We start from the raw sequence: 26,937 nt of genomic DNA on the forward strand, positions 1-26,937 counted from the left end.
AATCATTACCAAATTACCTCAACATGTCTTTTCAACTTCAAATTTTAAGGCAGCATGGAAACTAACTTTTTTTAAGGTTAAACATTTTTTTACAGCAATAGTCTGCACTGTAAAAAGCTACTTGTTTTAACTTAGAAAAGGGGGAGTCATTTTGTAAGGATTCAAAATTAATTTAGTCAAATAAATGTGACATTAAATCGGTGGTATTTAGGAAAAAATGTTTGTAATGTTTTTATTGTAGTGAAAACAAGCAACCCTGACTTATCTTAAAGTGTATGAGACACACAGCAAGGATTCATCATATATGTTTGTTCCAAACTACAAAAAAGAAGGGTCTCAGGAGAGTTTTAACTCAGCATCTTAACTTAACATCCAGTGCCGCATGCTGGGAAATCTGCAGTGCTGATCATGTTTCTTTAGAAACTTAATTTAATGAGTTGATTGAACTCTTTTCAGTACTTTCACAGAACTTGTCATTTCAAGTCAAAAGACTCCAAATTAGTTTGTTAATTAACTTGTGTTTGCATGTTCAGGAAGTAAATACTAGATTTGTCAAGTTTAACTAACTTGAATAAATAAAACATGTATTTATGTTAATAAGAAAAGATTAATTGATCCCACTAAACTTCTGTATGATTTTTTTTTTTTACAGTGCAACATAAAAACTTTGTTAGTTTCCAGGCTGCCTTAAAATTTTAAGTTGGCTGGATTTGAAAAGACAAATTGAGGTCATTTTGGAATTAATCAAAACAAACCAACTTTTCTCATCAAATAAACTTGATATTAATTCAGTTGTACACGAGAAAACATGTTCAGTAAGCTAAAGATATTAACTTGAATCAACAGCCTTTCAGTCTGCTATATGCCTGTATGATGCTTGTCTTTAAGTGATACTCGATTAAAGAAATCAAGGGGGAGAACTAAAGTCGTGGCTGGCCCAGTGATTTGTTAGTCTCAGATGGTCACTGGGCATTAGTGAGTTAAATCCTGGAATCAGCCTACGACCTCTCGCTGAGGTTACCACTACAAGGCCTGTTTTTCATCTCCCTTGTGTTTTTGTTAGCACTAACAAGATTGACTTACAGCAGATTTGCACTACTGTGCATGTCGTAACCGCTGACTAACTAGCAGTTATTCATACTACAAGCAGCAGTATAGTGCCGGAACGAATGGGGACGTCTGATTTATATTAACAGCTCAGCAGTCACATCTGTGTTTATCAGGCAGCTCGGACGTGACTCAGCCAATCCAAACTATCTGTTTTCTAATATCTTCTATTGCTGAGGTAGTGTGTAAATCAGGATTTCTGTACAGCAGGCAGTTGCTGGGGCCGGTGCCAATGAGTGTGTGAATTACACCCATGCATAAAGCTGTCCTTGTGTCCCGCTGGCCAAGAGCTACAGGGAAGCTGGAAATGATCGTAAATTAAGCAGCACTTGGCTGAGGAAATCATACAAAATCTGGGATTGAAAGGAACATTTGGAATGATTACTCGAGACCAGAAGAGGAGTTCCCATAAAGTGGGGAAGGCCGACAGAGGTGGGGCACGGGATGTACAGTATCAGAGCGCTAGACTACATAACAGACTGGTGGAGGAGATGGAGGAGAGGTCAGATTTGGGATACAGTAGTAGTCGTAAATGGTCGTCCCAGCTGATGCCTGCCACTAGAGATGAATTATTCACTCACTTGTCAAATCAATAATGACCCGGTCTTTAGTGGCCTACTCTCCCCATGCCCTACTTATCGGTTTTGGGGGGGACAGGACACATTATTTTGATATTTTAGTGGTTTGCATTCATTGTAGTGGACATGCGGCCCCTCGCTGAGGTAAATTGGCTGTCATTTGTTGTCATTTTAAGGATTGTTTCTGGAAAATTGGAACTTTGTATGGAACGTTATAAAAAAAAAAAGCTGGATTGAAGTGAGCACACATGATTAATATGGCAGTTTTGTTGAAATGGAATGTGGCAAATGGAGGTGGGGAGGGGTGCTTGGGGGGGGGGGGGGGGGGGCTCAGGCAGGATGGGGGGATGTTGCCATGGCTTTTAAGGGCATGGGCATGTTTGGATGGCACGGCCCACCCCCTGCCCCTCTGCCTCTGTTCATGTGTCACTCACTGTCTTCCAGCCTGTAATTTTCCATCTACTGTAACAGTCTGGGCACATCGCCACCCAGGGAACTTTTAAAATAAATAAAGAATTCATTAAATAATTAGTATCTCCACAACAATCTCTTTTGTTCTGTCAATCTCAGAGCGCTCAAAAGTCACCCTGAGAGATGGAGAGAGAAAGAGGGGTGAGCCAGCGAGGGAGAGAAAGAGAGGTGGAGGGAGAGAAATTAGTGGAAAAATCAATTTTAAAAAATTAAAAGCATTGAATTTTTTGAAATGCTTTTTACTTATCCGCCATTGATTACATCTAATTGGACCTCATTTCCTGGGAAAAAAAAAAAAGAGTGTGTGTGTTTACGTGCACATGCGTGTACTCGCTGGTGTGTGTGTGTGTGTCAGCTTGTGTGTTTGTGACATTTCCTAATGGTTGGGTGCATAGATGATAACCACTTGGCTTGGAGACAGACAGATATGAAAGGCTGTCACTCTGAGCACAGACAGCTATAATGGCCCCATGAGTGTCTCTGTGTGCGTCAGTATGTGTGTGTATATGTACGTGTGTGTGTGTGTGTGTGTGTTCATGAAAGGGTGATGATAGGGGCCCACACTTGGGGCCCGGCCATGCTTCCTAATCAAAACCCATCCGCTCGCTCGGTGCTCGTGCATCAGTGTGCTGGCTGTATGGTGTTTACATTGGGAGAGATGGAGCAGAACCACCTCTTTGTCCCCTCAGAGATTTGACATTGCCCCCCTGCCCCTCCCTCCCTCCCTGTCCCTCCTGCCTGCCACCCAGCTGTATGTGAGGGTAGCAGCCTGGAACATCCTTGTGTTTGTGAACAGATTGTATAGGGACTACAAAGAATAATGTAAACCTCATCATAGAAAGGAACTTGAACTTCTTAAGTAACTTAATCACAAAGACACCTTCACACGGGGTCATAACAAGGTGATTTTTGTAGTATGTAAAGGAAGAACATGCAGGATTAGTCTGTTACTGTTTGTAAACACAGCGGATCAATAGTTACATCTGATAGTTGATTGTTAAGTTTCATTCATAGGTTCTGATATACCAAAGGCTCGGGTTGGTAAAGTGTCCTGAACCCAGCAAAATAATAGAGCAGAGGTCAGGTTCTCTGCAGATTTGGGTTATTTTATGGGTTATATATGATTCTATACATTATTTCTGAGAAAACTCCTGCATTAGCATCTTGTCATAGGTGAAATAAAGAATCCAGTCATTATAACTTCAGTATTTGAGGCTTCAAAGCAGTTAGAAATAAATTTGTACTTCATATGTCAAAAATAACAGTCATCAAAATCACATGACCAACACAGAGAGACTGTATGGCAACTCTTTATAATAACATCATTGTTTAATATAAAATTGACAGTTTATTAAAAATTTAATTGAAGTTATTTCACTGTAAACAATCAATATCAACTATTGAGGACCAAATGATGTGTTAATCAGACGTGAAGCAGACATTTGTAACACTTGTTAATGATTAGTAATTATTTTGAAAACCGTCTATTATCAAGGCCAGCTGTTATTAAGTTGCAACTGATGATTATAATACCTTTGGCAGGCTTCTGGCTTATGTTATGTTAGACAGGTGAACTTTCATAAGTAACATACTTATTTTAACCCAAAGCTGATCTTTTCCTAAATCTACCCAAGTAGTTTTTGTGCCTTTATTTTGAAAGTCTACCTGGACTACCAAGCTGACCAGGCTGCTGTATTTAATGAGTTTATAGTAACAACATGTTGTCTATGAACAATATCTGAATGATTATTGTAAAGTTACAACTGATGCCTACTATACCTTGTAAAAGGTTAATAGTTGGTGTAGTGATAGTGTAGGGCATCTATAGACATTATTAGGATGATCATTATAAAGTTACAACTGATGTTTATAAACATTTGTAAACATTATTTGGATGGCAATTATGAAGATGCAATGATGTTTATAATACTTTGAAAATACTATGTAGTGCATAAACATTGTTTGGATAGCCATTATAGAGTTGTAACTGATGTCATAATACTTTTAAAATGGTTAACAAACACCGTGTAGTGCGTCTATAAACATTATCCGGATGAACATTATAAAGTTGCAATTGATGTTTCTAAAACTTAACAACTGCTTAATAAATGGTTTCTAAAGCATATGCCCAAATTATTTGAATATTTGTTAACAGTAAAATAACTATTGACCAAATTTACTGTTAATTTACCATTTATTAATCATGGTTATTATAACATGTTACCAACTTTACTGATATTAAAACAAGCTTGGAGCAGCTGTAACCAACAGGTTAGTTTTGACAAACATAACAGGAGATACATGAGCAGCTGAATGTGGTCCACCATTGAGTTTGACATTAATTTAGAACCGTTATCATGAAGAGTTCACATTATTTTGTCTACCCTCTGACATATTGGATGTGTTTTTGTCTGTATGTTTGAATATAAATGTTTGTGTCAAACCAAGTGTAATTTTCTACAAGGTTTCTGACGCCTTTAATCCATTTTCAAACTTAACAACACAGTAACCTCTAATGTACCTTTAAGCATCACCCCTGAAAAAAAGCTATCAGCTTTTATGAAGGTGGTTAAAGGAGACGATCATAGGTCTCATAAATGAGACTGTATTTTCTATATTCTCTTTATATCGAATGTTAAACATCGCGTCACAGTGATTTTTCCTCCAAACAGATACGTAGAGTTTTGGAATGTTGCCCTTCAACACTTTTTGGGCAACCGAAAGCACTTGTCGCTCCTGTCTGTCACTCCTGTCTTTTTATTTTGTCGAAGGCACTGCATCGAGTCGACATTTAGTTTTTTTTCTGAAATTAATGGGGAATTAATGATTCCGTTATTCCCCCGCTGTGCGAGGAAGGGGGGGGGGGTTTGGGATTCTTTTTTTAATCGCCCAACCTCTAGAAACTGATTGGAGCAGAAAAAATACGCCCAGTCCCCTTCTGCCAGGCCTCACAATGGAGGCGCTGATTTTTTTGATAGGGTTCTATGCTGCCAGGGGGCCAGCTGGAATTAGAAGTGGATTAATAATTTTAAACAAGGCTAAACCGCTTGGACTGTCTGTCTGTCTGCTCTTTCCAATGCTTAGCCAATGGTCCGTCTGCTCTCCGACCACATCAAAACAATCTAAAAACACTATATCTTCCTAATGAAGAGGGCTGGGTTTAGTTTATGGGCTTGAGAGTACATGAAAACATGCTTATTTAGACAGATTTCATGAGGTTCTGAGTCTGAGAACAAGCCAGGATTATCGTTGTGAACAATTTTACATCGCCAGAACAACATCCTTAAAGGAAGCATTACTTTGACTTTACTGCGACTGTATATGTGGGTGTTCTGCTTTACCAAAAGTTTATCAACTTTTTATTCATTTTCCACTATTTTTCTTCTTTCATGCTCTTGATTAAGCAAATCCTGGGCTGGCTTTTAGCATTTGTTATTCATTTACTGTAAGTTTGTAGTGAAATGCTTCAGAAATCCTGATACAAATCTACCTGATTGCACCTTTTGACACTGCTCAACCCTCCCTTGCACATACATGTTTTGGAAAGAAAAAAAAAAAGAAAATTTATCCGGGTGTCACATGCTTTAATGTGAGACAGACTGTGTGGACTGGAGTTGGATGAAGTTAAACGGTCCAGTGGCAGGGAAGTTAAGACCACCAGTACGGTGACCTTAGTCAGAGGAAAGATTAGGTTTAGCAGCAGTGGGAGTGTTAAATGGTGAGTCGCAGGGATTTGGGGGGCTATTTGGAATGATCTAAAAGCAGACGTATTACCAACCGAATTTGGGTATAGTAGTAAAGCCTAACAAATCAGGTCCTGCTGGTGACATCTCTCACAGAACCATGTCTCAATAATCCCCATGTAATTTATGTGTGTGTGTTGGACTACAAGTGTGTGTGTTACAAGGACTGGCAGAGAAGGAAGAGGTTTGTAAGAGTTTGAAAGTGTTTGTGTGTCCTCTCTGTGAGCACGTATGCACTGTAAAAACAAGCTATTTGTTTTGTCTTAGTGTCCAGGCTGCCTTGAAAAGACAAGTTGAGGTAATGACTTTTAAGAAAACATATATGATGAAAACTTGTTTGTCTCACTTGAAGATAAGCTACTTGTTGTTTTGTTGTTTTCATAATGAAAACTCCATAAACCATGATGAAGATTAGTATTGCCCGTCTCCTTACACTTAAAATTTAATAAAATCATCGGCAGCAGTTGGACCAAAGCAGCTCCAACAACTTTGTGTGAAATGAAGAACTTCCAACTTCAAACAAATGTAAATAGGAATCAAATTTGTTTTGTAATGTTCATCAGTGTGTCTGAAGAGTTGTTGGCTCAACTTAATAGCATCAGCGTGTTTTCTCAAGTACAACTGAATTAATGTTAGGTTTATTTGACTAGAAAGGTTTGTTTTGTATAATTACAAAATTAACTAAATTGGTCTTTTCAAATTCGGACATGAACCTTTTTGAATTAAAAGAGATATATTATTATTATTATTGTATATATATTATAGACATAGCTTATACTGTAAAAAATAACTATTTGTTTTAACTTTAAAAAGTTGGTGTTCGAGCTGCTTAAAATTGTAAGTTGACTTAAGTCCTTTTTGTGAAATGGAAAACATTAAACTGAGACTGTGCAAAAGGAAATCAAATTTATTTGTAATATTTGTCAGTGTGACTAAAGAGTTTATTTGACTAGAAAAGTATACAAAATTTTGAGTTGTTGGTTAAGAATTGTTGGTTCAGCTTATCATGTTAAGCCTATTGAACATGTTTCTTTGACTAGAAAAGTTAAAACAATTATATCAACATGTTTTTTCAAATTCAGTCAACTTAAACTTTTAGGGGAGCATGAACACTAACTTTTGTAAGTGCAAAACAAATTGTTTTTTACAGTGATTGTGTGCATTGTAAAAATAAACTATATGTTTTAACTTAAAAAAGCCAGTGTTTGGACTGCCTTAAAAATTTAAATTGGCTGAATTTAAAAAGACAGGTTGAGATAAGTATATAATGGTTCAGAAACTTTTCTAGTCAAATAAAATTCAGTTGTACTTGAGAATACTTTTTTCCAGTGTTTTCATTATTGTGAACTAAGCAACCTTTAAGTGTATTAGAGACACGCAGCACGCTTTCATCATATATCACGTCTTCAAACTATAAAAAAGAGGAATCTCAGGAGAGTTTTAACTCCCAAACAATGCATGCCGAGAAGTCTGTTTATATGCTACATATACATTTCTGTAGAAGCTTAATATAATGAGTTGATTTAACTCAGTACACGGTACATTCATTCAGCTTATCATTTTAAGTCCAAAGATTTCAAGTCAGAAGAACTCCTGTGTATAAGTTCTCAAAGTACTATTTTTTTTTCTTAACCATTAAAGTTTAAGTAACTTGAACAAATTCAACTTGTATATATTCATTCAGTTAGTGAGAAAAGATGAGTTGATTCCACTAAACTCCTGTATGATTTCAGGACCAGAGCAGAAACAGTCCACAGTAATATTGATCGTTATAACTGCCCATCTTTTGAGAAAGCAAGATGAGAGAGGAGGGTCTTTAAAGGGCTCAGTCTGCACTGCACAGGTTATGTCCATTTTGCAAACAGCATTTTGGATCTAAATCTATTTACACTGCTTATTTTAAACAGGACAAAATGCACCCACTAAAGCACAGATCAAGATAGCAATAAAGTGGTAAAAAAAACACAGAGGCCATAGCATAAATCTATACTTTTTTCCCTTTTAATTCAGTCATTATAAAAATGTTCTGTGAATGTAGCAGGGACATTAGCCCCCTTCTGAGCTATTATCCTGGCTGTCTGGTGTTGCAATTTCACACTCGACTGATTCCTACAAGCAGCAGAGAGTCTGCATGCCCCAGATTTCACCTTATTTAGGTAATACAGAGAAATCATTCCCAAGACAAGGTAAATTAAACTGGGTACTGGACTGGCACACGGTTGCCAATTTCAACAGAATATCAAATACCAGAATACCCACATAAAAGTTGGCTGTAAAACGCTGGAAATGAAATTGAACTCCACTTCATAAACCTGCAGATTTGGAGTTATTTTACCACTCAAAAGATGCACTCATCTATTCTAAAATCCTAAAAAAAACTGTCGAGTAAGTGTGCTGACTTATTTATTAATATTCTGTTTTTTTAAAGGAAGAACAAGTTCTTTATCTCTTCTCAAGGTGTGAACTTTGTCGTTGAAGGTTGAGCCAATGTCACGTCTTATAATATCACCCTTTACAACAGCTTTCCACTACCTTCATTTCTAATGCATGAACGACGGCATATTAAATGTAAGTGACAGACAGGAGAGCTTATATATTATTTATGCTCCGCAAGAATGAAAACAAACTGCCTGCGTGGTAACGTTTTCTCAGTATTACACTGGATCCTGACCTGCACACAGCTTGAGTTACAGCCCCTCGGCCCTTTTTGTTTTATTTACAGGAGAAATCTATCCAAATTACGTTATCGTTATTTATTTAAAAAAAAAAAACATCGCGCTGAAAAGATTCATTACAAAAGGAAAAAACATAAGTGGATGTATAAAAAGTTTATGATTGAGTTTTGAAACGTCATTGTAATAAACTTTAGTCGTTCAAGATTTGTTTTTTTTTTTAATTTTCTCACTTTTGTCTCGAGAAAAGTCGGTTGAATTTCGTTTCTGCTGAGACAACACGGTTATCAATAGAACTTATTTAACATCCACTTTGAATGAAAGGCTTTTCCTCGATACTTAGAGAGTTCCCCTCCACAGAAAAAGCTCCTGTTTTGATTGAACTCGGGTTTCCTTGACTTCATTGCGGCCAAAACCTTTCAAGGACAAGACGACAAGTGGGTCGTTAATAATTAGATGTGCGCTCATTTTCTTTTTTCTCGTATTTTGAGTCGTGCAGGACGGTAAGAGGAAGGTTAGTGCAGCTGAAAAACGAGGCCTTGTAGGGTTCTTTCAGCTTTACATCAAACCATTAATAAATAAAAAGAAGAAAAATAAAATAAAAGGTTGAAATCAGCAGTATTTTACAAACCATCTGATTTCAGAAATTATTGTTATTATTATTAGCAATAATTAATATACTAATTCTATGAACTTATTAATAGCAGTATTTTTTTCATCATTATGTTTAGTGTGCAAAGTTAGACAAAGGCAAACTCCAGTTAATACAATATTTCTTTGAACTTTTTTAAGGTCTAAAGTGACCAATCTGTGACAATATAGGCACTAAGATTGTTTTAAAAGAGAGTTCTGTGGAGTTTTTTTGTGTACACGTGTCCCCATCCAAAGAGCACCTAAAGTAAACTTTAGAGTCCAGGGAGCACTCCCATCCAAATATTTTTGATTTCTTTTAAATTCTTTTTAATACAATTCCAAAATTGTAATCTGTATTGATTCCCGTTCCTTTCCTTTCCTTTCCTTTCCTTTCCCTCTCCTCCCATTATGTTGCATGTTATCTTCACCTCTATTTTTATCCAAACACGTCTTCAAACTCACACCCTTACACATGCACATCTTCTTCTTCTTACCCTCAACCACTGTCTGCTCCTCCTCAACACATCACTTCTAACTGTGGGACAAAAACATCCAGATATAGTGTGCTTGATCCAGTAGAAATAATAAAAAACAAGCACGAAAACAAGTAACATACACACCATAAATAATAATATAAAAAATATATACATTTGCAACAACATTTCACCAAGAAGATACATACAGTATAAACTGAAGAAATGTGAAAGCTGCCTTTAATCATACTTATATCTCCATGCCTCCCCAACACTTCCAGCCAAGATGACTGTGAATTGTGCATTTTGGAGTCTCATCATTAAAGTTATTTTAGTAGCAGTATAAATATTGACAAAGTTGTATTTCTAGTCTAATTTGTGTGTATATGTAATAATATTCTAACTAGTAAATATATTTGTATATTTAGACAAAAAACAATTTGCTGATTGCTGCTCAGATGTGAAAAGTGTCCCCCTGGTGCTCTTCAGTTTGGGGATCCAAAGTTTAAACTTGTTGAAGAGCACCAGAGGGACACTTTTAGCTAAATAGGCGTGAGTTAATAAATGCTTTTTAAATTGTTACTTTCTGATTGCCTCAGATTTCTTCAACACATTTAAATATTTATTTACCATAGAAATCAGGCAGATGGGCACTGAAAAAGGAAAAAAGTGAAAGAGGAATTGCTTATTTGGGAAAAGCAAAAAACTCCCTTAAAAAAAAAAAAAGACTGTTACTGTTAGGGCAACAAGTCAAACTTTCCATTGACTTTAGGGGGAACTGTGCAGAGAGGTTTTAGGTTTCACTGGGCCCGCTGAGCTTCACTCCCTCCATCAAGAGAGAAGTATGTCATCGGTCATCATAGCAGAGGATGGATAGGGTGTCTCAGAGATGTAAATGAAAATATTTGGCTATGTCACTTTTTAACAAACAGGAGATTAGTTACAACCTCCACAAGGTCTCCTTGATGGAAAATGTGCAATATATTAAGGAGAGAACTGCCAATCACATGGCCATGCGCAAACTTTGAAACCGGTCTTTTTGGATGTGTCTTTTGTGGTATTATTTTAAAATTCAAAAGCTGCTGCTTATGGTGTTTTACATAACACACTAAGATAAATTGTACTCCTATCTAGAGCTATATGGTGACTAAGAGTGGCTCTGAATACAATACAGCACGCACTTCTGCAATGGTTGTGAGAAACAAAGTCCCTTCTCTTTTGTTAGCAGCCCTCAGAGCAGAATTGAAACAGGAAAAGCAATTATTGGAGAGATTGTCCCACAGACATTGAAAAGCTATCAGCATGAGGGTTGGGATTGGCTTGGGGGACACCTATGGCCCCATGCATTATCCTGGCATGAGGTCGCTTTGGCAATCGCCTGCCAATTTCCACCAGCACCTGGCTTTCCCAACCCCCCCGCCCTACTCCCCTTCACCAGGCCCTCCTACCTGGTTCCTTTTTCTCCTCCTCCCTTTCTAAACCCTGCTCGCCTGTTATTGTCCCAGGATGGTGACCATTAATAGAAAGGAAAAAAGAGAAATCTGTACTGTCCACTGAGTAGGGCACAAAAGTTGAAGGTGTGCAATCACGCTGTATTGTTTCCCATCATGACAGAGCTGATTGTTGGTACTTCTAGGGGAGAAAATGTCTCTGGCTCGACTCTGCTGGTCTCAGTGAAGACAGAGCCGTGAAAAATGCCCAAAGACCAAAAATCCACAGACTAATAGTATGTCTAATGCTGTGAAAATGTGAGCCGGTGGTGAACTGTTTTGGGCCAAAAGGCACAGTGGGAGAGGCGAGGCTAGATTAGTGGAAAAGTGGGAAGAAAATAACTGGTGCTATGTCTGACACTTTTTATTATGGCTGTTGAAAACCTGTATAACACAGCTGTTGAATATCACTCTCCTCCTTTAACAGCAGCAGCAGAACCCCCGCCACACACCCACCCACCCACAACCCGCTCCTTTCCTGTTAAGGCCCAGTTATCCAAACACATCTTACTGCAGGATCACCACTGTCTCTGACGACAAGGGTCAGGGCATTACATATGGAAAACTCAGGCAGCGTTGTTGTTGTTGTGATGGATTCAGACTCCTGTTTGCTATTATGTGTCATGCTTCCTCTCTGTACTCACAGTCATCCTTGCAATGGTGCCTGTGGCGATATACAGATGTTAACACACACAAATATTTCTTAAGTGGTTCCTAGCTTGGGTTTCCCCTTAAAATATGCTGAAACTGCACAAAAGGGACACTTCTGGTTTGGCAGAATTAGGTTTTTTTTTTGTCATTATTTTAAATTACAGAGAAACACTGAGGCATTTTGTTAATGAAACAACATGTCCATGGGAAACAAAAGAAAGACATTTAAAGAAACCATTTCCTGTGTTCTTGTTCAGTGGTAGCATTGAATTTCACTTATGTTTGACATGACATTTTCAAGGTCAAAGTGACATAACAGCTTCTGAGGTTAAATACAACCCCTTTAAAGTAATTGTGATATCTGTGTCTAACAGCAAAACATTTATTTATTATTTATACATGTTTTTCACATATGTATAGGAAACTAAAATATGCACTGGAATCAGTTTTACTTATATCATCCTTTTTTTTTTTTTTTCTTTTTTTTTTTTTTGTATATTCTGATGACCAACTGCTGTGCCAGAATTGTGTCTGCAGCAAATGGTTTGCAGCACTTGCAAAAGTTTATCATGCATTCATGATGAAGAAAATTTAGTTTCACAGAAGGTGCCAATATAGCACCATGGTCCTCTGAATCATCACAGGTCTGTTCATCTTTCAGAACTGTTAAAGTTTGGTGAAAATAATGACTCAAGTGTTCTTGCAGAAGGTGCAACAGCCAGTAATGTTGAATATGACAATTGACAATTACATTTGAAGTGAGTGTTATTAATAGGAAATGGAGACAGAGATGTAGAGGTAAGTAAAAAGGGAGGTAAAGAATGATAGGAAGTAATATAACAAACGATTCTGAAAATATTTATATTTTCAATAAATTAGCCTACTAATGTATGCCTCCTGATAGAGAGCCCTTTATTATCAGCCCTGACACATTTTTCACCATGATGTGTTCCATAAATTTGCATCACAAATATTATTTCCATTCTTATAACGGTGAGTAAACTCTATTCCCACAAATAAAAAATAACCAGGAAACTAGTTCTATACGGGTCAACCTTTCACCACCTGCCTGAAAGGAGAGTTACTGAGAGAGAGAGAGAAAAAAAAAAAAAAAAAACTTCAAGAGAAATGATCTTCTATTGTTCCTTTCTGGAATCGCGCGCACATGTGCTGATGCAGGATCAGGCAGATTGTTATTCATGGTGCGATCTCTGCCTCATGCATATCCATAACGGATTAAACATTGCGCAAACATTATGCAACCACAGCTTTGCCTTTTTTACGCATTGATTGGCATTTCTGGGACACAAATCGGAATTGTGCAAGAGATATAGGCTACTTGTGTTTCTCCTTGTGTTGTGTAGTAATGACATGTTTTTATTTTTGTGCACGGTTTATTTATTTATTGCTTGTTCATTCATGCGCTCTATCTATCTATCTATCTATCTATCTATCTATCTATCTATCTATCTATCTATCTATCTATCTATCTATCTGTCTGTCTATCTGTCTATCTGTCTATCTATCTATCTATCTATCTATCTATCTATCTATCTATCTATCTATTTATAACGCGCTACCACTGTGCAACATGTGGATGTATGTGCGTTCCTTCATTCCTGATGTTACAGTAGCAAACTTTGAGCTTTGCAGAACTCAGCTGCGCAAGCGCGGAAAAATCACCACGAGAGAGGAGCGATGAATGAAGTCTTTAAATAATGGAAAGACACTCTCCAATTCTAATTCATTGTCTCCAGAAAAAAAGAGGACATTAACGAGCATTGTCCTCTTTATTTTGAGAGGCTGATGAATATGTGAGCGCTCCTGTCCGTCCCCTCAGGGTGGAGAAGCCGTCCTGTGAGGTGGCTGGAGGTTGTCCCGGGACGAGGGTGGCTGCCTCTCAGGTGCAAAGTTTGTTGGAAGCGCTGTTGAATCACGCCATTCATGCAATCTGAAACAAATGCAACTTTTTGTTGACTTTGTGCAGTGGTTTTAAAGCTACTACAAGGAGTTTTAACTGGCTATGAACCAGTCTCAGTTTATTACCGACGCTTCTATATGACTCCCATAATTTAACAAGACCGTCCTCAGGAAGATCGGCTATTTCTATATAGTTATTCTGAATGCCTGCCACCGAGTCTCATTGAAATCAGATAAAACGAACCATTGTTTACACTGTCCCAGCCAAAGTCGCAATGAATTGTAAGTTAGACAGTTAAAAAGAAGCAGGGGAAGATTTTTTATTACATTTATTTATAAATTTATTTATAAATGTATTTATTTATTTATTTATTTATTGTAGTTGTTTTCTTAGGTATTATGGTGGAAACACTACACCTTTTGTCCACGGGGACCTCCAAAATCAACAAAATATGAAAGCTCCTTGTATTAGTTTTAATAAAGATTTAATTACAGATGATGATAGTTCAGGGCAGGGGATAACAAACTTTTTTAGGTCAAAGACCCCCACGATAGAGGCACATTAGACCACAGACCCCCAGTTTGAGAGTATTTTGTCTCAAGGATTCCAGAGAATTTTTTTTTATTATAATTTTCAGGTTTGAAGAGAATAAAGTTTGCATAGTCAATCAATGATCAAAGTTGGACAACTATAAATTACAATCAGTTAGACCAGCCCATCCTATTTCTTTCAAAAATCTGATAAAAGTCGAAATATTCTATTCCTCCTTTTGCTGGGGACCCCCTACCACAGTTTGAAAGTCACTGGTTTAATGTACACTTTGTTTAAAACAGTTTAAACCTCATCATCGCACCTTCTCCAATAACCTGCACCTCAGTGATTCATAAAACACGTCCTCACTCCTCTGGGAGGCTTCTTGTTATTGCAGCACTGCCACAGCGTTCAGGGCAGAGCAACGAGCCATTAAAAAAAGATGTCAATTGCTCATTTGGCCGTTTACCACCTCTCAAAAAGTGTTGAAAATATATCTGTCAAAAGACAAACGCACACAAGCACAATTGCCGAACATCTGCTTTGCTGAATGAGCGCTTGCCGGCCCTCACTCGGGACCTATTAGCGTCGATTCGTGCGCCTGCTCTGATAAGGAATTCATCAAGTTTCTGACACCTCGCCAGATGTTGGGGAATTAGCGCTGTCTCCTGTTGGACATCCTGCTAATAGTTTGTCTTTCAGCCCCGTAGTATAATAGAAATATTATGTGAGAGGTGGATTTTAGTGTGAGTCGGGGGCTGTAAATGACACCATTAAATCTGATGATGTAGGCCCCTTGGTATTCTTTTTATTTATTGTGCATATTTAACCACTATCTACGGTAACAGTAACAGTGAATTTGACTTATTTGTTCATATATGAGGCATTTTATTCTGCCAAAGTAAAGTATGAAAGCTTTACTGAATAACTTCATATCATTTTCTTCACAATTGGCCACTTTCACTCATTTCCTCATGAGCAGAAGCGCCTGCAGGCTACAGTATACTACAGTATGATGGGGTATGTAAATGTCTCTTAGGAGTCAATTGAGGAATAATTGAACTCAAAGACAAAGGCATTGTGTTAATCAGTTTGCATCACAAAGGCCATGAAACACGTTAAGATATAAAGACACACCGTGGATTAAGGTACTTTGTGAATGCATATTCAACACCCTGCTGCTGCTGCTGGAGGTGAAATAAGCATCGATAATTGGCGAGCAAGTCAACTTCCGCGCAAATGGAAGCCCTCGGTTATAAGCAATTATCAGATGTATGTTTGCTCTTGTTTATTAAGACATATTTCTCCTTATGATGTTGCAAATCCATCTCACTTCAATCTAATTTTTCATGGCGCATTTACTGACAAAATATTCTCATGCAGGCTTAATATCTTGATTAAAGAAACGGCTGCCATAAATATCTGCAGTAATCCACTATGTTTAACTTGTTCTGTTGCCATATGTGGAAAGATAAAACCCTACATTTCACACAGATGACAGAGTTAATTCATGATGATTCAGATTTGGCAGCATCTTGTCTTTTTAGAGCAGTGATGATGGGAGGGGAGCTGAACGTCCTGGCAGGGCTGGGCGATATGGACAAAATCAAATATCACAATATTTTGCCTTGATAGGCCTATCAAAAGTTACTGATATTGTTATATTGATGCTTTAGAAATGTTAACACAGTGAGATTTAAAAATAAATAAATAATGATCAGTAAAATGGACATGCCATTATCTATATCTAACAAAACTATGTGTCTCTGTATCTGGATCCGGATAGAAGACCAAAAGTGGGCGGGGTTTATACTGGATGTCACATTAAATTGGGCAAATGTTTTATTTTCTAATCTAATATTCATTGCCAATGCCATTGTTGTGCCTGCAAAGCATTAAAATGATTTAACACTGGCATAGAATTAATTCGGAAATATATTTCCACATTTTTATGTTGCACTGCCTGAAACCCACCACCACCTCTGAATATACTATATATATAAAGTATATAAAAACCCTTCAGTTGAAAGGAATAATCTTTGTGCATTAAACCAGTGATTGGTTTTATATGGTATGTTAAGGGAATCATGATGCAGAGAGTTTTTCTGAATAATGGTGAGCAATAGTCAGACAGAAAAAAATATCCTTTTCCATTGCATTATTTGTGTTTTTTTTTTTTTTTTTTTTTTCAAATAATGCATTTGGATTTGGGTGCATCCCTAATGAATATAATGACAATGCGGGTAAAGGCAAATGATAGAACAACTAGAACAGTCTGGTAAGTTCAGAAAATTGCATCATTTTCCTGTAATGCAACCTTTAAAACCAGGAAAAGACAACATTTATGCCACATAAAGATCCCCTCACTATTTATAACTTGTGCATTTATCTACCCCAGTAATAACATGAAAGAAGCAGAACGATTTTTATGTTGGTGAACTGCTTGTCTGAGAACCTTATGCATTTGAGTCTATATGTTGAATTGTCTTTGGTGCCTGACTTTTGTGTTTTCCTTTAGACAAGTAACAAAAATAATAAAGCTATTTCCACTATAAATTTATGCAAAAAAGGCACCATTTTTTACATAAACACAGAGTGTTTGATGCTTAAAACCTTCCTGGGGGAGGACCCTCTCTTTAGGTGTCCCCTCCGTGCTGAAATGAAACCTACGCCCTTGCCCAGCCCTACAACTTGGTGTGCTGCAGACAGCAGAGCTTGGTGTTGTGCTGAGGTGCAGAGGAGCGTCCTATAGGCTTTCCGAAATGTCTCAGATTCAGATCAAGGGCCAAGTTCCCTGTTAAAGCGCCCTTGAGCCAGACCTTGCACCCTGCACAGCCTCAGCAGCCCAGTATCAATGCAGTTCATGTTGGCTTCACTCACTGGAAAGCCTTAATTGTGCCAAAATAAAAGCCTGAAGTATAAATAGTCTTGCATGAGCTGCTACAGAGTTTGAACTCACTGAGACAAAGTCTGTGCATGTTTTGTATAATAATTCCTAAATTATTAACGAGTGATAAATTAGCCACTGGCTTTATTAAGATCACAGCCTCCGTTGCGTGACAAAAGGCGTCGGGGACCTGCTTGTGTCGGTTTATCCTCTTAGAGCGCGCACTCCCGCTTAGCCAGCAAATACTCTGCAAGAAGACCGGGGAAGGTTGGCCAATCAATCCGATATCAAACTTCGGCGACAGGAGTACAACTCCGTCCTATTTTTTACTCCCCCTGCAGAAAAGAAACGTCTCCCTCACTCCCTGCTTCACAGCAGCTCTCTTCCTCCTTCGGATACCAGGAGCAGGCAGACCCTATAGACAGGCACAGAGAGATTATAGGCTGCTGCACGCTGCTGCCAGCAGTCAGCTGCCATCCTGCGGGTCCAGCCAACTATAGCAATCCATAAGATAACTTGAGATGAATGAGCCGCTAACGTAATTCAGACCCAGTTGTAGTCGGCTGCAGAGCGGCATTGTTGTGATACAGCCGCTAGTCTTTACACAACTGCATCCACGTGACCGTCACTGCTTTCTAATCCATTGAGAATCCAGCAGAAAAAGGAGCCTTTCATGTTTTTTTTTTCTCCTTCTGGATTGAATCGCACTGCTCTGGTTTCTCATATAATGTGGAAACGATGACTTGTATCAGGCGTCAGCATAAAGCACATACACGGGCTGTTCTCGGTGGAGGGTAAACACACCTAATAGTCTATTTTTATTCGCTGAATTTACACTTGACCCACCCGGATTAATGATGTATGATGTAATCCGATGTAAGGAGAGCAAAAATTCATATGGTGCACGTTGGGATGTAAATATATCAAAGTGTTATTTATTTCATAATTCTGCAGTTCAGTGTAGCACATCCTAGATGCATGCGTAAAGATGCAGCCTCCATGTGAGCCCGCGCCGTGTTTCGGAGAAAGCCGGGTCTCGGTTATTTGACGTCACGGTGTCTGAGAGAGGGGGAACTTGAAATGTGCGACTAGACGAGCCGAGCCGGGCACAGAGGAGAAGGAGGGAGGGGAGGAGAGAGGAGAGAGGAGGGTGGGATGAGGCAGAGGGGAGGGAGAGAGTGGGGGTGAAAAGAAATGAAATCAAACGGAATGTGAGGGGTGCGCTTGCGCAAAAGTCAAAAGCAGAATTTGAATCAATATTCCTAAATCTGTTTATAGTTGAAGGATATTGGGAGGGTTGGGGACGGGAGGGATGTGTGTGAAGCACCTTGTGGGGGTTGGTGTAAAAAACGCTCCTCTGCTCTAGACTCCAAAGGAGAGTAAAACAGTAAATTCTTCACTTTTACAGCAGCCTTTCAAATTAAACACAGTACGTTTTGTTGTTTTTCTTGCATTTAATGTAGTATGCAGCTTTATAAAACATTGGATTCACGACACTGTATAATATTATAGATTTCAGGCCTGTGCATGAGCTCTTGTTGTCATTCAAACTGATTTTTTTCGCCGTTTAAATGCTTGTTATGGCGTCCATTGATGTGTGGTAACTCCTTTGGTTGTTTTTATGAAGCGGTTCCTTGTTAATCGGGTAGTGGGAGACGCTGAGGCAGCGCCACTTTTGGCAACATATCCCACTCCACTTTCACGGTCACACAGTGTCCTCAGTTGCCCGTTTTCCAGTCTGCGCGTAGGGATTGTTATTTCTAAGCGCTCTTGTTTTTTTGTTTTTTTTTTTAAATAAAACCACAAACTTTGCATGTGCAACTTTTTCAGCCATAACGGGTGACCCACATCCCCATCTCAACCCCCTACTCTCAGCCAAGAAGTGCTTCTCTGACTTGCTCCCCCTCAATATTCCCATTCACACGCACACACACATACACACACACAAACAGCCAAGATACTAAGATGGCGCCTTAATCAGTGTCAAGTTCAAGTGACTCCTACTAGTCTGATACAAACAGCATGGCAAACAGTGTCGGCTATATGCGTAAAAGGGTGCAGCAGGGAGCAGAACAACATGGTGATAATAATCAACGGCCGCAGTCTGAAAGTCGCTTTTCATAATGTTTTTTTAATTTCAGTCAAAATTTCCGTTCACATTTCTTCATAAATAGTTGGTAAAACAAATCAACCAACATACAGTAGCCTAAAAAGTACAAGGAACCTTTGCCTCTGGTAGCTAAATAGGCTAACGCATAGGCCTGCTGTTGTAACATGGTTTGCCTCAATGTGGCACAGTGACACAGTTCATCAGTAAAACATTTTTGCTCTTCAGGAATAACTTGGAGTGTGACCCATTTCTCCCAGAAAGTGTTACAACATCACATTCTAGCTGTGTTTATACATCAGATATTTTTCTCTGACCTCTGGACATGGGGCAGAAAGGTGGTGGGAATAAGAAAAAGTACTTCATTTAAATTAAGGTATAGAAAATAGCATATAAAACATATATTCCTTAAATTATTTAAATAAACTTATTTCATATATCACTGTCACGAGGTACCGTTTTTTTACATTTTATTTTAAAAGTAGTGCTGGTGGTCTGAAATTGTTCTCATATGAGTACAATATACTTTGTGTATGCATAATATTTAATTCTTGAGAATAGGTTACAATGCAATGCTGTAACTCTTTTTGCCACTGAACGTATTCTCCCCCCGACCCACATAGATCTAGAATTCCTTCCACTAAATTTTGTTAAACACAAAAAATGTCATCTTGACAAGTTATTCACACAAAACAAGCAAATGTGTAATCAAACTGCTCTATATGCAACACCACAACAAATAACACGCTTAGTTTCACAGAAGAATTACATTTAAAACAATGCAAGCTGACAGACAAAAAACTTTTTTTATTTTTGAAGATACTGTGTTGTGACAGTTCCATTGTTGCCGATGCACACATTTAAACATACTTGCACAAAGACATTGCTGGAACTATAAAGATTGCCATACTGGCGCATATATTTGGGTGCTTGACCCGAATTTTGAAATACTCAAAATGCTGCTGTCACCTTGATTTGGAAATCATGAACTTCGCACACTCGTCTAAGACCTGTATAGGAGTGCAATAGGCTGATGGGTTTATTATTCTTTTTTTTTCTCTTCCAAATACTGAGTTTATGCTACGAATTGACATCTATTTCTGATCCTATAAAAGTAAAATACACAAAAAAGTTTAAATTTAACCAAAAATAAAGATATCAACAGAACCGTTTTATAGCTTCTCAGCTCAACTGAACTCAGTTCTACAAAGTCAATGCTTTACATGTCAATGGTCTCATAAACAAAAATAAAAGTGACGGAAATATCTGCATTATATATAGACAAATCCATAATATTCATATAGATGATTTCTTCGATCCAAATAAGACACATGTAGGCCTATTGGTTAAAAAGAAAAACAAAAACAGAAGGATACAATCGCGATGTTGGAGCTTTAGAGTTTATCATTTGTTCAATGTTAAGCTGGTTATGACCAAAACTGTACAGTTCTTGTTAGAAAACATTTCCATAAATATCATTTAAGTTTCAGAACTTATACCCATAATTAAATTACAAATTGATAAATATGGCATCATGGATATGTATTTACAACGGTATTAACAAAAGGCAACGTTATATTCAACGGTAACAATCGTAACCTAACACCACATTTCTCCACCTGAAAACGGACGTTGACAATAGATTCGACCCCATCAAACAAGGAAATACATTCACGAGTATAATATTTATTTAGTTTTTTTTTTTCTGTGTTCAAGTTCATGACAAAGACTTTGGCACGTTTCTTAAGACTGTTTGAAGTTCCAACAATCAATTGAAGAGGCGACAATAGCGCGTCACCGTCATATAAAACAGCGTGAAATAATCTTCCTTTTTATTCTTTTTTTTAAATAAAAATTTGAGAAAATACATAAAATGAAAAATAAAACAATTTTTTTTCTGTAAACTAAAAGATAAAAAAACATTTATTTATACTGAGAAAGTATTACGTTTATTTATTCGTGGATTTATTTGATTTCCTCAAAACTGCGGAATAAAAGTCAAATTTTCGTGATCCTGAGAACGGACGTGGCCTGCTTGGTGCTGGCTTTTGCTCTCATCTCCTGTTGTTGTTGTTGTTGTTGGCGTCCCAATCCCATTTGTGTGTGTGTGTGTGTGTGTGTGTGTGTGAGACAGTGTGTGTGTGTGAAAGAGAGAGAGAGAGAGAGTATGAGTGTGTGTGAAGTGAACAGGAATAGTTTTTAAAGTTTTTATCCTCATTTATCCTCATGGTCCACATTGAGAGGGTTTGTTCTTCTGACTTCAAACGTACCATTCATTAAAGTTGGGTGCCAGTCCTTCGCTGTGGCCAGACGTGTTTTGTACGGCTAACGGCGGTGTTTTTGTCGGGTCTTCAGTGCTGGCTGAGACCAGCACTGGTGGTGTGGACGACTCGTATCCAGAGCTTGCTGCTGGAGACGATTCAGATCCTTGAGACTCATGTACCTGCAAAAAAAAAAACAAAAAAAAAAAAACAAAGCGACATAATAAGTGACTGAGACAAAAATTCAATTTATACCCTAACAGTGCATTTAAAGTGGCTTGGTTATGGTGTTTCAGTTTAAATGCGGATTAACTCTGGATTTGATTGAGGAACTAAAACAGTAAACTACTTGAAACAGGCACGGCAACTTCTACACCGAAAAAATACTCATACCAGTGCGCCATTATTTTGTGTCTTAAAATGTAGTTTTAGTAGGACGAGTAAAATGTTAATGAAGCTTTTCTTTAAAACAAGTTAGGCCTACTTTTTCAAACAAAGCAAAAGGGGCAGCTGTGAATCTAAGGAATGGTAGACAAGTTAAATATCACCGCTGCATTTCCATTAATGAATTAAATTAAGAGTTAAATGTCACTGATAGACTAAATTGAATATTAATTGTTGTTTTTTTGCAGTGTGAAAGTGATAGAACATCTTAACAAACGCTTGAAGTTGTGTTAGTCCTGTCTGTGGCAGAGGAGGAGGTGGGGGGGGGGGTGGAGAGTGAGTGTGTGTGTTAATGTGTTTAAGGAGTAATGAAGACATTAATTACCTTCATGTGTTTCCTGAGAGAGCTGGGGTGTGTGTATGACTTGTCGCACACTTTGCAGATGTATGGCTTGTCTGATGTGTGCACATGCATGTGCTTTTTCCTGTCGCTGCTGTTGGCGAAGCGTCTGTCACAGCCATCAAATTCACACTTAAACGGCTTCTCACCTGCAGGATTAAATGCACACACACACACATACACACACACCGTGAATTACCCCGCACAAACAAACTCCCATTGTAACTTCCCCACCTGTAAAAACTGAGGGAGCAGAGATGTAAATTGTCTGCAGCATATTATATAACAGAGTAACCTACATTTTCGGGGAGACATGGATACAGCTCTACTACTACACGCCGCTCTGTCAGGCTTTATTTATTCAAGAGGCCTGCTCCTTCATGCTACTACTGGCCTGCACTGTGCGTCTGCTCCTCATATATAGTAAACACTGAATCAACAGGGCATTTCAGCTCTGTGCGACGGCTGAACAAGGGCAAGAATTATAAACAGAGCCAAAAAGTGCTGCATTGTAATTGTATATCACGTTGAGGAAGCTCAAGTGTCCCAATTCTGTCTAAAACAGCCTTTCACATGCAGCTACTGCAACCAAACTTTGACAAGTGAGTGAAGAGTCCATGTTTATATAGCACACACAACTTCTTAGCATAAAAACTACAAGAATGATAGACAGAGTTTCTAAACAGAGCTACATTTTCTGCATTATTTAGACAACACTATTTCATACAAATGATTCATAAATATTGGGAATTCTTCAACAGGATAAATTTGGGACAAAGTTCTCAAATTGTTCTTGTAAACAACAAAAACAAAGCACTCTGTAGCCATGTCTAACACACTCCATTTCTATTCAAGGTAGCCTCCTTTTTTCAACGTTATTTAGCGCAAACAATGCCTCGATATTGTTGTTGTTGATGTTGTCTTACCTGTGTGTGTTCTTTTGTGGATTTTCAAATTTTCCGATCTGGCGAATATTTTCCCACATCCGGGGAACGGGCATGGGAACGGTTTCTCGCCCGTGTGCACACGGATGTGGTTGACGAGTTTGTACTTGGCCTTAAAAGATTTCCCTTCTCTCGGGCAGTCCTCCCAGTAGCAGATGTGGTTGCTCTGCTCGGGGCCGCCGACGTGCTCCATGGACACATGCGTGACCATCTCGTGCATGGTGCTGAAAGTCCTGTCGCAAGTCTTTTTGGGTCTGTTCATCTGGTTCTCGTCTATCCATTTGCAGGATAATTCTTGTTTGATCGGTTGCCTCATGTATCTAAAGAAGGCCCCCGGACCGTGGTGTGTCGGCACATTCATCCCCATGTTCATGTTGATCGGGTGGCTGTAGTTGTGCAGTTGAGCTCCGTAGGGGTCCGTCCGAGGGCTCGCGACCGGACGGTACGGATCAGGTCTTCCGAAAATGTCCCCGCGTAAGCCAAGATGCATTTGGCTGTTGACTACATGTCCACTCGGTGAAGTGTGGCTCACCCCCTGCTCGTGAAGTCCTGGAAACAACAGATGTCCGGGGTTATCGGTGATCCCGGGCGGTCCGTGGAGGCTCCCCGCCGAAGCTGCAAAGATCCCATGCTGGGAGCTGGGCGCTGTGGAGTCTCCAACACCCCGGTTCCGAAAGAGAAAGTCCCGTGTTGAATTGAACGCTCCCCCGCTGTACGAGCCCACCTGCCCGCCGTGCGAGTGTCCCAGGGCAGCTGCGTATCCAGTGGCTTGCGGGGTGAACGCTGACGTCTGGCTGGAGGCGATATCGTGAGCCACCGGGCTGATTTTGAAAGCTGCGGAGTGGGAGGAATCGGTGAAGGGATTCAGTCCCAGACTCGGGTCTCTGCTCCCGATGTCGTGGTGCCGCGGTGTCCCGAAACCCCCCACTCCTAACGATGCAAACTGCGGACCGCTATCAAGAAGCATAGTCATGAGCTTGAAGCAAACTTAGGAGACGGGAAGAAAACAGAAAATAAAATTAAAATCCAGTTTAGCGGAGCCGCGCAAGCTGCAGACACCGCGCCGAGATTTTTAGCCGAAAAATCCTAAAATAAAAAAGACACACCAAGCCAAAACGGGAGAAAAATCCTATGCGTAAAAGAGTTGGGAGAAAAAAACTCCCGTTGACTGCGATCCGTGAGAAAGAGGATCAAACTTCCCCCCCTTTCCAGGCGGATGATGTCCTTGGACTGATAAAGTCAATCACTCACTCCCAGAACATAAATGAACTCGGGAGGCAGTGCTACGACAGCCAATCAGCGCTCGGCTACCCCTCTGACACGTGACTGCGAAGGAGGGTGTTAATTGGCTAGATTTCTGGTGATTGGCACAGTTTGGTATTGAAGATGGCAGATCGTCTCAATTGGTTTCATTTGATTGGCTCTTACAGGCATTATTTTGCAGGTATAGCGGAGCACTCTAGCGCAGATCCTGTACGTGTTATGTGTAGCGCACGTCTCGTGCATGCAGCCTTACGTGATTTACACTCCTCAAGAAAGTCCCCAAGAGTTTTATAAATTAAAATAAATATAACTGGTGCAGGATATACTGCAGTTTTTTAAGTTTTTAAACTTTTAGTGGAGAACTTGTGTTATTTTACACGAGCTTTTAATATTAACGAAGTTATTATGCTACGTAAAATATATTTGGTGTGTCATATTTAGTGGGTAAAAACTTTTTAATACTCTTTGAAGTTTGTATATTTGAATTATCTATCTATCTATCTATCTATCTATCTATCTATCTATCTATCTATCTATCTATCTATCTTTTATTTTTCTCTTTTATGTGACCAGTTTTTGCTCTTATTAACTGAAAACTTGAATGTACTTGGCACAGCTCCAGAATGTGCCTTTCTTGAAGCCGCTTGAAAGGGGAGGGGGGTATTTTTTCTTGCAAAAGCTCTATAGGGTGTAAGACGGAGGAATAAAAGACAGAAAGAAAGATGGCAGTAATTGTAATATCCTGAGATTTTTTCGCTCAGCCAAAAAATTCGTGCCATTGAGCAAGTTTCACAGGGCTGCCGCTGACTCGCTGCAGGACACATAAAATCTGATCAAGTTCAGAGACGCGCTGAGTGCTTCAAGCGGCGCTTTTTAACTCCCAAGCCTTTCACATCCCTTTCCCCCCTCAATCTGTCCCAGGAAGGAGCTCACATTCTTTATTTTAGGGGGATCTGGACCCAAAAAAAAGAAAAAAAAAATCTTCAAATCAGTCCTTCATTCTGCTTTCGCCCTCATCCTACCGCATTCACTCCAGAACATTTCCTCGAGAAAGAGTTATAGATTGAAAAAGGTGAGTTTTCTAACTTATCCGTCGTCTTTCTGGGTTAGTAGAGGGGGGCGTGAGGTAGTAGGCCTGTGTGTGCTACTGTGAGAGTGTGTGAGTCTACACTTTATTATATGATTTATCCTGTGGAGGCTGCATGGGATTTAGTTTTCTGTCCTGCTCAGTTCTTCTTAGGCCTGTTACTCATATGGTAATTTAATTGTTGGAAGGACCTGCATACCTCTGTTTTTTATGGCCGCCGTGCACATTAGTACAACACTTGTGCTTTTTGTACATAACCTCAACAACTTATCTCGAAGCAAAGCGACGAATGAGATTCACTTCATCTCTTTTTCCTCCGTAAGCTGCTCCCTCACCCTCTCCTTCCCTCTGTTTGTCTGCCTCCTCTCCCTCCCTCCCTCCTTCTCTCTCCCTCTCTCACCACTAGGCATAGCCTCTCACAGTTTACTCCCCCCTTCACTCTCACACACACTCTCACACAGCATGCATGTGCACTTACACACACACACGCGCACGCACACACACACTGTAGCCTACCATGAGCACACACACACACACACACACACACAAAAAAAAAAAAAAAAAAATACGTAGCCTTCACACGCATGGGCTCCACACAGTTAGCAGAGTTTGCCTTTGCAGTTTTGCAGGATGAGATTTATGGCGACCTTTTTGAACTTTCACAAGTGACAAGCAGCCTGTTAAGTTTTCCTGTATTCCCTCCATATTTTATTGGCTCGTTGAAACGTGAGGGCTCCATGCATATATACGCCACTTAAGGTCATGCATGCGCCGTGTTTTTTTGCAGCCACATTATCACTATGAAATAATTAAGTAACATGGTTTAGATGAGTCACAAATGTTTGTGAGCGACAGAGCAGCAGCAGCGTAGGCACCGAGCTCTTGCTGAGAAAAAGGGGAGCTGTCATCAACTACCAGGCCTATAATGTAAAGCAACTGTTGCTTGAGAGTTAAATAAAAAAAAAAAAAAACTAAAAAAAAAAAACTGCAGGTCTCTTCTGGTAGAGTGGTGTTTATTGGATGTTTTATTATTTAATTAATTCTACAAGTGTGGAATTTGACGAGTGGGGGCTTCAAACACGCGTTTTTCTAATTATATGTCTTCCACCAGCATCAAAACAAGCCCCAAAAGTCAAGACTGCAAGATTATTAGGTGACATGTTTTATTTTATTTTTTAATTTATTTGTTTAACCTTTTTTTTTTTGCGTGAAATGAGCAGACGACCATTACGCATTAAAATATATATTTTTTTACTGGACAATAGAAACTGGGGAAACTTTCAAAGAGGGGGGAAAGACAGCTTTATAGAGCTCTCATAGAGCTGCACTTTTGT

General features: G+C 39.1%; 1 protein-coding gene and 1 long non-coding RNA gene across 2 annotated transcripts in view; one reads left to right on the top strand and one right to left on the bottom strand.

Annotated features, from left to right (window-relative positions):
• Positions 1 to 26,937, top strand: part of LOC146326610 (uncharacterized) — a 68,601-nt gene that overhangs the window by 22,916 nt on the left and 18,748 nt on the right. The window lies entirely within an intron of this gene.
• Positions 19,269 to 24,474, bottom strand: zic3 (zic family member 3 heterotaxy 1 (odd-paired homolog, Drosophila)). Its single transcript, XM_084718897.1, has 3 exons — positions 23,236 to 24,474; positions 22,295 to 22,458; positions 19,269 to 21,707 (listed from the first exon to the last, which is right to left on the bottom strand). Exons 1-3 carry the CDS (start codon positions 24,224 to 24,226, stop codon positions 21,525 to 21,527), a joined length of 1,338 nt encoding a protein of 445 aa, XP_084575023.1. The 5' UTR covers positions 24,227 to 24,474; the 3' UTR covers positions 19,269 to 21,524.

The sequence above is a fragment of the Lutjanus erythropterus genome, chromosome 5 (assembly GCF_056507025.1).
Source record: "Lutjanus erythropterus isolate fLutEry1 chromosome 5, fLutEry1.hap2, whole genome shotgun sequence".
NCBI classification, from domain to species: Eukaryota; Metazoa; Chordata; class Actinopteri; order Lutjaniformes; family Lutjanidae; genus Lutjanus; species Lutjanus erythropterus.

Bases quoted from the DNA above. Each gene is read 5' to 3' on its own strand.
- zic3 (XM_084718897.1), bottom strand. From the start codon at position 24,226: ATGACTATGCTTCTTGATAGCGGTCCGCAGTTTGCATCGTTAGGAGTG. The intron at 22,459-23,235 runs GTAAGACAACAT...TTAATCCTGCAG, and splicing joins CCACAAAAGAACACACACAG to GTGAGAAGCCGTTTAAGTGT. The intron at 21,708-22,294 runs GTAATTAATGTC...TTTTTTTTGCAG, and splicing joins CTCTCAGGAAACACATGAAG to GTACATGAGTCTCAAGGATC.